Consider the following 12,383-nt stretch of genomic DNA (forward strand, 5'->3'; position numbering starts at 1 on the left):
TCTGCTATCAGGTTTAAATTTTTCCATTATGGAAAAGTACAAAATAGAACTGATTGTGACTTGCGATGAATTCCTACCCGCCCCCATACCCCATTTACTTCTTTACCACCCCCACATTATTTTGAAGCAAATCTCAGGTATCATATATTTCATCCATAAATATTTCAGAATACATCTCTAAAAAACAAAGACTTCTATAAAAGTATATTAAAATACCATTTTCACACCCCAAAGTATTTACAATAATCCCTTAATATCATCAAATAACTAATCGTTATGCAACTACTCTCAACCGTCTCATGATTTTTTTAAGTAGTTTTTCCAAATGAGGTCCATATACAAAGTTATATTGAGTTGAATATGCCGTCTGTTTCCTGCTGGAATCCTGACTGATGGAGTGATCAAGCCAGCATGGGCTTCCAGAATCTCTCTCTTCAAATTCCAGCAGAGGCTCAGATTTATTCCCATGATAGATGTCAAAACAGTAAATCTTTCCATCTTAGTTTATCCTAGATTCAGAAGGCTGGACTCAACCTTCAAAGGTCGCTGAAGTCTATTTCCCTGCCTCCAGCTAGGAACCCCACCCCACCCCACCCCCGACTGCTCCTGTCAGAGGGAAGTAAGTATATCTTACTTTGAAGATCTCCAGGTAAGGAGATACTATAACTCATTCCAGTGTCTTCATACTCCCTGCCTGATAAATCTTCCTCCTGTCTAACACAAACCCCTCCTGTTACAGGTGAAGCCTGTTTCCTTTGTCTGCTCCCTGGCACAAGCTGAACAGAAAGATCCTTCATTGTTTGGAAATAGGCATTAAATCATCTTTACCCTTCTCTAACTCTGAAGTGCAGATCAATGAAAGCAGATCATCTGCTCATGCTAGTCTCAAACCTGGATGTTCTCGGAGAATCCTACACTGTGACAAACTACTGGAAGAATGAGTTCTAAAAGGTTTGTCAGAAGGAGGAGGGAGGGAAAGATGGAGCCCAAACCTCCGCTGAAAGATGGCCGACTGGGTTTTGGACAGAAGTGATGGGGAATTCTTCTCCTTTGATTTACCTGTCTACTTGGCCATTTACCCTCACCTGTTATTCTGACCCTGTACTCTGGAGGGTGCTAGTTTGCTGGTAGTTCCTGGAGCTGGTCCACCTCTGCTCCACCTCAGCCCTCTGCTTCTTCATCCATCTCCACCCAACTGTGCTTTCACTGGATTGAAACTGAGCCAGCCAGGAACCAGGAACAGCAATATACTTAGGATCTAATAAAATAAATCTCAAAGCCCACAGACCATTGTTCTAAAATAAATTTTATTAAATTTCAAAATTCAGTAAATAAATTTTGAATTTCTCCCCCCCATGAAAAAAAAAAGAGAATCCCAATTATATATTTTAAACTATTTATGTAGATTTCTAAAGTGTTCTCCAACCTGACATGCTTTGTTTCCAATCCTACGTTGGTAAACATATTCATGCAGGGCCTGTTTCATTACTATGAAGACATAAATGACCTATATATCTGCCCCTACTTCTGTCAATTAGATGCCCAGCTGTGAAACCTGAGAGTCAGCACAAGAGTAGGTGCTTGGCTGTGTCATCGGGTCACCCCATTTAATCATTTAATCCTCCTAGTAACCCAGCAAAGTAGACGCTATTAGTCCCGTTTAATACATGAAGAAATTTTAAGACATAGAAAAATTAAAATTACCCAGCTAGTAAGTATGAACCGCAAGGGTTCACCTGAGCCCTGAAAGCTGAGTGAAAGCTATTTAGACAAAGAGAAGTGCTACCAACTAATGCTGTAGGATATTTATACCCCAAACGTGCATATAATTAGGATTTGTAGTTACCTCACAACCCTTAACTTTTTTCAAAATAGTCAAAGAGAGATCTGAATAATTTGTAGCACCACTTGAGTGTGCTTTATAAATATTTTGAACAATTCTTGTCCTTTCAGAGTGGGTCATCAGTATATGAACCATCAACAGAACCATTGATTACCCTGAGCAACATTTCCAGGGAGTGTGGGGTCTGCAGTGGGCTGAGTGGGGCGCATGACTCTGGAGGACACACAGCCACATCTATCACACAGGGCAACTGGAGTTCTCATCCTCTAGAGCTCCTGAGAAGTTAAGTCAGGACAAATCCTCAGTCATGGCAGAAAAAGCCAGGTATTTGTCAATGGCATAACAAGGGGAAGTCAGAGATTCACACTCTGTGGCACTGTCCCTTTGAGTGACCTGAGCCTGTGGTCTCCTGGGATTGAAAATACACAGGATCTGGACATAGGGTCCAGTCTGGAGCTTAGAGGTAATGCTTTGATACCTGGCTCAACAGGTCTGGGTTAAAATTGTTCCTCTGACAGTTACATGCTGATTCATCTTAACCATTTCATCTCTTAACCTCAGCACTCCTCATTTGTTAAATGGGAGGGTCGGGTTTTCATTGGGTGAGAAAAGTCCTTGGTAAACAAAGGAAGGCCATATACAAGTTGACAATTGGATTTTAAGGGCTGAAGAGATGGTGTGCCTGGAGTCAGCCCACGAGAGTTGTGCTGGCTCTCGAGTCATTAGGATCCTCACTCCCTCTCCCTCTGACAGCTACTCAGTCCAGAAAACACAAGAAAGGCCCCTCTGCACTTTGGTCCACGTGGCTCGCTTCTACTGAGATTCTCATTGGTCAAGCCTAGGTTGTCCTTTTGGAAAGTGGGCAGCTCTGTTGCTTCCAGGCCAAGCTGAGCTGGGGGGCTCTTTAGCCAAAGCATTGGAGCCGCGATGCATAGAGTCCAGCCCCTCTGCTCCACAGGCAGCATCTTAATGATTCTGTGAAAGGGGTCCAACTGTAGTAGAACATCCCTGACTTCCGCTTTCTCAGGTTCTCACAAAAGGTCACGGTGGCCTCTTTCACCTCTTCAATTTCCTTAACCCATCGTTTTGAGGCTGTATTCGCAATAAATTAGTAGGGTGGAGTGTTTTTCCTGGGCACTTAGCAGCTATGTTTCTTGGCCTTGAAACACAAAAACATGGTAATGACTCTCTGAGGCTAGGGAGCTCAGGTCAGGGAAGCTCTGCTAGCTTCTTGGGATGGGAGAACCAAAACTATCTTCCTTATTTCTGGATCGATTATAATAATGAGAGCAAACTTCAAATTAGCGTCTCTATAATTGGCCTGTATTCGTGAAGACGAAGTGCCACGCACTGTGCTAAGTGCTTCCATTACAACTATTATCTCATTTGAATTAAAGGTAATAAAACAATCTGTGCATCCTGAGATGCCACAAAAACATTAATGACATATGCTCCCACCTGCTCCCTTGGGGCCATTCATTGCTTGTCACCCCTACCTCCCCCCAAGGAAACATACATAAATTAAGCTGGAAGGGAACTGATTGCTTTGAACAGAGCCCATTCTGAAGCCAAGACCTGGGCTTCTATACAAAAAGCTCAAGGAGCACTGCTCCCATTGTCCGACTTTAATTTCTACAGACTTCTGAAGAGATCAAAATGTTTTCCTCCCTTATGCAGGAAAGGAACGATAAACGGGCTCTAAGCAGAGAGAGGTGGAAAGAGTTTTAGAAGAGAGAGATGTGATGTTGAGAATTTCATCTCGTGTCCCCGCTTGTCCTGATAGTGGCAGGGAGGGGAGGCTGGGGAAGGCAGGAAGGCACATAAATACAGGAGAGTCCTGAGGGAAGAGAGGGGCACAATAGGAGAGTGGCATGCCCACACTGTCTTGATGGAAACATGGACATTGGGAGAGTGGGCCTGTGCACCATTGTGACGCAGGGACTCTAGTCCTGCTCCCCACACAAGAACGCAGGATATGGTGAGGCCAAAAATGAACACCCACGGAGCCATAGATAGGGGAGTCATACCACTATATTCTCTCTGGCGGCTGGAAGCAGGAGCCACACGATCCGCAGTCCGCCGTCTGCTTCTCTGCCAACTAACCCAGCCACATAGCCACGGCAGTTATATTAGTGGCTAATGGCTAACTGGTTACAGCTGATGGCCATCTACTACCCAAGCCAGCACCTTTCCACGTGAGATCAAGAGCCTGGAAACTGCACTCCTGGTTCTGTCCCCACACTCCATCCCTACAGGGTCTCGCCTCACAATCTATGCAACAAGCGTCTTTCGCGAGGTGCCCTGTGCCAGGAACCTGGAGGTGGATGCAATATCCTGGGTGCAGCCAGTCTTCCTGGGCACAGTCAGGGTTTCTCAGGGTACCATGCTGGAACAATAGTGGCTCATAGCCAAGATGCTTACATATTCTCGATGGCGGCCGGTCGAGACACAGGAAGTAAACATCCGTCTGTACCCCAACAAGGGGTCTTCCTGTACCAGTCTCGCTGGCAGCCAGGCGAGACACAGAAAGCAAACATCTGCCAGTTCCACCACACCGTGGCACGTTCCCAAGCGGTCCATCAACTCAGGGATGGAAGGCAATTCTCCATAGTCCACAGTCATTCGCCAGAGCTATGCATTGGCCTCACAATGTGTGCCCTCTCTGCAGGGCGAGGGCTCCAAGTCCTCCCCAACCTGGGGTTGAGGGACGACCTTGATCTCACCTGCATCCTCCACTGAGGACTCAACAAGCATTTCCTCCTGGGACTATAAGTCCTGCACCTCGACTGCCTCAGCAAACACTTCCCAGCCCACACGGCGGCAACGACCTTCACTTTCTCCAGCCTATGCTGGTTGGGGAACCGTCCACGTCTTCCCACCCCTCCACGGGGGTCCAACTCCCAAGAACAGTGGCCATGGGGCACCACACACTGTGTAGGGGCCACATGTCCTCCTGCCCAGAGTCAGACGTCGTTCCTACCTGGTCGGAATCCTGATGGCTGCGCCAGGAATCCGAGTGGGTGGCGGCCCCGGTGTAAGATGTCCACAACTCTAGGAGCCCACGGCAGAAGCAGACCACCAAAAGAAAGATGACACTTGCTTTGGCCAATAGGGTGGTGTGCCATCCGGAGGCTTGAGAGGACCACCAATTCACCGAGGGGTCACATTTCTCCCAAGCAGATCGCGTTTCCTGTTCCCGGCGCTGCTCCTCAAGGGCTTCCTGAGACTGATTGTTCATATGCACAAACTGCTCTACTGCCCTTTGGAGAGTTTTGGTTGGCACCATACCCTGCTTTTTGCGCCATGTGTCATGCAGGGTGGCATATGGGGTCTCTAGTCCTATACCCCACACAAGAACACAGGATATGGTGAGGCCAAAAAAGAACACCAATGGAGCCATAGATAATGGAGTCACACCACTATATTCTCGCTGGTGGCTGGGCTGGAGACACAGGAAGCAGGAGCCACGCGATCCACAATCTGCCATCCGCTTCTCTGCCAATCAACCCAGCAACGTAGCCACGGCAGTTATATTAGTGGCTAATGGCTAACTGGTTACAGCTGATGGCTGACTAGTCACAGCTGATGGCCATCTACTACCCGAGCCAGCACCTTTCCACTTGAGGCCGAGAGCCTGGAAACTGCTCTCTGGGGCTCTGTCCCCACAGTCATCTACAAGAGGGCAGCTGGCAGGGCAAAATGATGCACAACAGAGATGCTCATGAATGGACCCCTGGGAGCAAGGGAGGAAGAGGTATCCTCCAGGTGAGTCACTCATGCCAGTGACTGCCCAAGAGCTGAAGGTACCCTAGATGGAGCAACCCCCAGGTGTCATCTGTGACAAGAGATGAGGGACAATAGCATCTCTGGCAACATAACAATAAGACACGGGAGACTGAAATGTACCCCCCAGCTTTACCCATTGCTGCCCAGCTGTAGTCACCTGTGTGCCCCTAGCATTGGAACCGACTGCAGAGAGGGGAGAGAAGGAACTGGAAATGGTTTTGAACTGGATGTGGACCTAGTAATTCTAAATTTGACAGAAATCACTGATTGGCCTGAATTCAACCAAAATGTCTAGATTGAGTTGCCTACAGAAAGACAGTTTGGAAGCTGAGAATCAGAAATGAAAGCGAGTTACATTTTTTACATGCCCAAGTGATCACTGTGAAATTGCAGACCCTCCACATGTATTAGGAACTACGAGTAAAAGGAGCCCTGACCCAGATCGTGGAGGCTGACTCCCTTCTTGGGATGGGAGAAGGAAAAAAACCCTCTCATCGCTTCGACTTTCCTGTAGCAGCAAGGGCAAACCACAAATAATATCTGAGTGAATTGATCTGAAAAAATAGTGAAGATAATGGCAATTGCTACCAAAATTGAGAACTGTGTGCCAGGCATTTACCAATGTTATTTTATTTAAACCAATGAAAATACTGCCTGCATCACACCAGAGATATTATTCTGCCTAATTTAAGTGGGAAGGAGGACTGTGCTTTCCAATTATTCTTCCCTAGTAGGCCCTGCATCTCAGAGTCCCTAACCGCTACGATGAGAAAGGTCAGGACTGGAGACCAGGTACTTGGAGGTGTAGGATTCCTAACATGAGCGCTGCCCTACCTCCTAATCCTGCTCTTCTGATGAACAAAACCCCTGAACGCTGCATCCCCATTGAGGTAGAGTGGATCAAAGAGCTTAGGGACAGTCAGTTAGGCACTTGCTGGGATGTAAAATTTAAGTGAATGCCAAAAAACTCAGTAATTAAGGTAATGGTATAGTGCAAATGTTTTTTCAATAAAAATTAATGCAAAAGTACTCATAATGAACAAAATATCAAAATTTCAAATAAAGACAGGCTCTTTTACTGATTTTTCCTTTTGTCTTGGGCTCCAGTATGGCTCGACATGTCACTGTGCCTCGTCCTAGAAAGGAGAAAGAAAACTATCTTTAGTCACAGGTCACATGACTGTACGTGAGGAAAATTCAAAGAATCTACAAAAAAGCTAAGTAATAAATGAGATTTGCAAGTGTATTAGTCTGCTCAGGCTGTTATCACAAAGTACCACAGACTGGGTAGCTTAAAAAAACAGAGATGTATTTCTCACAGTTCTGGAGGCTGGGAGTCTGAGATCAGGCTGCCAGCAAGATGGGTTTCATTCTGAGGCTCCTTCTGGCTTGCAGGTGGCCACCTTCTCTCTGTGTGCTCACATTACCTGTGCAGGCTCAGCAGAGAGACAGACGGCAAGCTCTCTGGTTTCTCTTCTTATAAGGGCACTAATCCCATCATGAAGGCCCCACCCTTAAGATCTCACCGAACCCTAACTTTCTTCCAATGACCCCATTTCCAAAAACCACCACATTGGAGGTTGAGGGCTTCGATATATAAATTTTGGGGGGACACAAACATTGAGTGTATAACAGCAAGGTCACAGGATACGTGATCAATATACAGAAATCAATTATATTTTTTATGTAATAGTAATTAACAACTGGAATTCAATGTTTAAAGCACCACTTATAATAGCACCCCTTAAAAAATACTTAAGTATAAATCTAATAAAATATGTTCAAGGTCTGCATGGTAAAAACTATGAAACACTGATGAAAGACATTAGATAAGATACACCATGCCTTTGGATTGAAAGACTCAATACTGTTAAAACATCAGTTCTCTCCGAAACGATTTGTACAGTCAATACAATCTCAATAAATACGTCAGCACAATTTTTTATAGATATCAACACTCTGATTTCAAAACTTTTATGGTAAGGCAAAGTGACTAGAATAGACAAAATGATTTTGACAAAGAAGACCAAATAAGAGGTTTCACACTATCTAATTTCAAAACTTACTATAATGCTACAGTAATCTAGATAGCACAGTGTTATTGGCAAAAGAATAGTTCCATAGATCAATGGAACAGAATAGAGTCCAGCAATAGATTCATACAAATACAGTGAACTGATTTCTGACAAAGATGCTAAGGTAACTCAGTGAAGAATGTATAGTCTTTTCAATGGATAGTGCTAGAAAATTGGACATCCATATGCAAAAAAAGGAGGCAGAGGAAGACCTCGATGTATACTTCACACTTTGTATAAAATTTAACTCAAAATGAAATATAAAGCTAAATGTACAACCTACATTTATAAAATTTCTAGAATAAAATATACTAGAAAATCTATGTGACCTTGAGTTTTGCAGAGTTCTTAGCTACAACAGCAAAAGCATAATCCATTTTTAAAAAATGATACATTGACCTTTATTAAAATTAAAATTGTTCACTCGTCCAAAGACATTGTCAAGCAAAGGAAAAGAAAAGCCACAGACCGGGAAAAATATTTTCAAAACATGTATCTGACAAAGAACTTGTGTCCAGAATATATGAAGAACGCTCATAAATCAATAACAATAAAACAACCAACCTAATTAAAAATAGGCAAAAGATTTGAACATACACGTCATCAAAAGAGAATGGTAAATTTTATTGCATGTAAATTAAAAATAAATTGTTTTTAAACTTAAGGGATTTAGCTAAACCATATGTACATAACATTTTATAGCTTTGAATACATATGTTAGCAAATAAAAAAGGATAAAATCAATGTACTAAGGATTCAACTCAAGAACTTTTAGAAACCACTAAATTATGCCCAAAGAAAGTAGAAAGAAGGCAAAGATAAACAGAAAGAAATATAATAAAAGATTAAGCAAACATACAACAGAGGTCAACAAAGCCATACGTTGGTACTTTGAAACAAACAATAAAATTGAATGCTCTGAGCTGCCATCTTGCGTCCCCGCGTGTGTGTGCGTTTATTCTCAGCTGGTCTGCCCAAGACCCCCTGAGCGCCAACCCTAGTCCCCCGCGCGGCCCCGTGTCCTCTCCAACAAGATGAAAGAAACTATCATGAACCAGGAGAAACTCGCCAAACTGCAGGCACAAGTGAGCATTGGTGGGAAAGGAACTGCTCGCAGAAAGAAGGTGGTTCACAGAACAGCTACAGCAGATGATAAAAAACTTCAGTTCTCCTTAAAGAAGTTAGGGGTAAACAATATCTCCGGTATTGAAGAGGTGAATATGTTCACAAACCAAGGAACAGTGATCCACTTTAACAACCCTAAAGTTCAAGCCTCTTTGGCAACGAATACTTTCACCATCACAGGCCACGCTGAGACCAAGCAGCTGACAGAAATGCTACCCAGCATCTTAAACCAGCTCGGTGCAGACAGTCTGACTAGTTTAAGGAGACTGGCTGAAGCTCTGCCCAAACAATCTGTGGATGGAAAGGCACCACTTGCTACCGGAGAGGATGACGATGATGAAGTTCCAGATCTTGTGGAGAATTTTGATGAGGCTTCCAAGAATGAAGGAAACTGAATTGAGTCAACTTCTGAAGAAGATAAAACTTGAAGAAGTTACTGGGAGCTGCTATTTTATATTATGACTGCTTTTTAAATTTTGTTCATGGATCTGATAAAATCTCAGTCTCTAATATTTTTAAGCCCAAGCCCCTTGGACACTGCAGCTCTTTTCAGTTTTTGCTTATACACAAATCATTCTTTGCAGCTAATTAAGGTGAAGAAGCTTGGGAATAAAGTTTGAAGCAAAGGTTAATAAAGTTCTTTGCCTAGTATACACTTTTACTTTTTATTTCATTGACACTTATTTGTACACAGAAAGCAAAGTTGTTTGTAGAAAGCTAATCATGGTATGTAATATGGCTAATAATTTTTGGAATTTGATTAAAGGTTTAACATGATAGTATAAAGTAACAAAGGTGATATAAAAAAAAATTGAATGCTCTGAGGAGAATAACCCAATAAAAGAGGAGCTTAAATGCATAAATAATCAATGTCAAGAATGAAAAGGGGGACATAACTATAGATAAGGTGGTCACTAAAAATAATATGAGACGTTTATAAAATACTAGTTTTATCCCAACCAATGGGAAAATATAGCCAAATAAGTATTGGACAAATTCCTTAGAAATCCTGATACTAGGCTAAATAGAATATATGACCTGTCCTATTAAAATTAAAGTAATAAACACCTTCCCACCAAGAAAACTCTAGGTCTTAATATAGGTCCTAATATCTCCAACAGAGGTTTCTACTAAATACTTAAGGAAGAAATGATGTTAATAGTTTGTAACTCTTTTAAAGAATAGAAAAAGAGAGACTCCTCTAACAATTTTACCTTGACACCAAAACTTAAAAAGGATATTATGGAAAAGAAAAATTATAGACCAATCTCCTTCATGAACATAGATGCAAAAATCCTAAACAAAATGTTAACACTGAATCCAGCTTTACAGTAAAAGGAACAAACAGCACAGCTGGTTTTGTTGTATATCAATAATGCAAGATTAACTTCGCGTTCAAAACTCAAAGTAATTCACCATATCAACAGAATAAAGGAGAATGCTTGCTTGTGATAAATCACTGAGCTATAGATTTTTATGTTATGCACTTGCCTGTATTTGTATTCTATTTTACAACTTAAAAATAATTATATAATGAAGGCACGTAAGCCGACTCAGCCCCCTTATCATTCATACATCTTTGACAACTACAGATACGCAGTTTTACAAAATTCATTGTATGGCTGAGCTTGCGGGCAAGAAAGAGAAATCCTCAGATTCTCGGACAGCTGCGTCTGGGAATGCAGCCAGAGCACCTAATGAACCTGGGGCAGCCCAGCAGGTGGGAGTTGGAGGCCTGGGTTCCAGTACTGGTGACACGGGCTTGGGTGTTACTGCCAGTGCGAGTGCGGGATATGTGGAAGATTAAGAGCTCAGTTTCACACCTTTTCCGCCACGGATGCATGTGAGACATTGAAGTCAAGAAGGCAGTTGGTGGTTAAACGTCCATAGTGCAGAGGGACAAAAAGGTAAGCTAGACATTGAAACTTGGGAATCTGGCACATGGGTTGGGTTTAAAGACTGTCTTCAGGGCCTTGAACCCCATAGCACTCTGTGCTTTCCTCTACTGTAGCACTTGCCCCACTAATACTGACATTTTCCACCTATGTATCCATCTCGTCCTCTAGACTCAGGGGAGGAAACATTTCTGTATTCTTGGTGCTGAGTACAGAAAAGATATTCCACAAACATGCTGTTGGTGACTGCATCAAACCACAGCAAGCCAAGGAAAATATGACCAGGCTATAGTTATGATGGAAAAGCAGGTGAGCCAGGATGTGTTGGAAAAGGGAGAGATGGGCCTCCAAGGGCCACCTGGGTAGCCTCAGAGGAAGAAGTGATGTTGGAAACATAGAGGAGCCATCAGAGAAGAGGAGGTTGGTGCCACCTGGGGTCCTCTTCCTTCAGAGTTTGATTCTCAGACATGGTTTGGTTGATGGATGGGTTCGGAAAGTCCCTCCACCTTGAACCACCCTGCCCTCTTGCACTCTGGCCCTGTGTGCCCATGGGAATATGATAGGAACAACCCACACCCTAACGTGGGATCCAAATTCCTACTTCTTTTGTCATCAGAGCTTTATCTACTCTGCTGTAGCAAATCAGTGTGTCTCTGTACCTTTAGTCCACAAACCTGCTTTCAAATACCTTGAGCCACATCTATCTGTGTCTGTGAAAGATCACTAGAGTCCCTCCTTTCTGAGGAAAACTACCTCCCAGCTGATGAAAGAAACATCTCCACTGCAACAAAGCGCTTGCCCATGCCAGGTGCGTGCTACAGGAGTGGTTGCCTGACTCACCCTTCTTTCTGAATAACATTTGGTATCGTTGCCAATTCCCTTGGAACCCTCAGCCTCACACCTGGACACCTGGGGTGGGGCGGGATAGGGAGACAATGTGCATGTGCGCCAGGATCACAGCCCAGGGGTGGGTTCTTGACCTACTTGCTTTTAATCCCCATGGAGGCCAAGATATTACCAGAAACAGCCCCAAGCCTGACTCCTTTTGAAACCGCAAGGAGACGCAGGAAGATCAGGGAGCTATAAGCTCCTTTTAAATAACCTGAACACAGAACAAGGGGCCATAATTATAATGGTACCTAAAAAGGAAGAAAGAAGGTTACAAAATAATCATACAGAGAATATGTTGCAGACTATAGCATGCAAATATCCTTGGCATAGAAAAAAGGAAACAAAATCCCTGGAAGAAATTGACCAAGATATCACACTGTGTCTTCCCAATGGTCTATGCCTATACTATTTTCCGAATAAGTCTATAACTTATTAATGCCTCTTCTATGTATATCTTGGAAAATACCAATACACATTTTCTTAAGACATACTATAGATGTATTTATTATCTTGTGTTCTAATTTGGCAGACTGAACTGGCACTTCTTAAATAATTATAACAGCAAGAGAAGCTCCTGCGACATGAGTTCAGTGCTTTCCCTGCCAGGCACGGTGTTCATTGGGTTAGCAATGTGCAGGTTGTAACCTTGGTGATAGCTGGGTCCTGAAGTGGGGGCAGAAGCCAGATTGCAGTGGGCTGTCCAATGAGACAGGGCAGGAGAATGAAATGTAAGCGCAAACTTGTTCAGGACGTCTGGTTGTATACGGG

The 12,383-nt window shown here is 43.3% G+C and overlaps 1 protein-coding gene across 1 annotated transcript; it reads left to right on the forward strand.

The window, feature by feature from the left end:
• Window positions 1-8,626: 8,626 nt before the first annotated feature.
• On the forward strand, window positions 8,627-9,624 carry LOC117027281 (transcription factor BTF3-like). The gene has a single exon (XM_033114865.1). The coding sequence runs from the start codon at window positions 8,739-8,741 to the stop codon at window positions 9,222-9,224; it is 486 nt and encodes a 161-aa protein (XP_032970756.1). The 5' UTR covers window positions 8,627-8,738; the 3' UTR covers window positions 9,225-9,624.
• Window positions 9,625-12,383: the final 2,759 nt, after the last annotated feature.

The sequence above is a fragment of the Rhinolophus ferrumequinum genome, chromosome 9 (genome assembly GCF_004115265.2).
Source record: "Rhinolophus ferrumequinum isolate MPI-CBG mRhiFer1 chromosome 9, mRhiFer1_v1.p, whole genome shotgun sequence".
Taxonomy (NCBI): Eukaryota; Metazoa; Chordata; class Mammalia; order Chiroptera; family Rhinolophidae; genus Rhinolophus; species Rhinolophus ferrumequinum.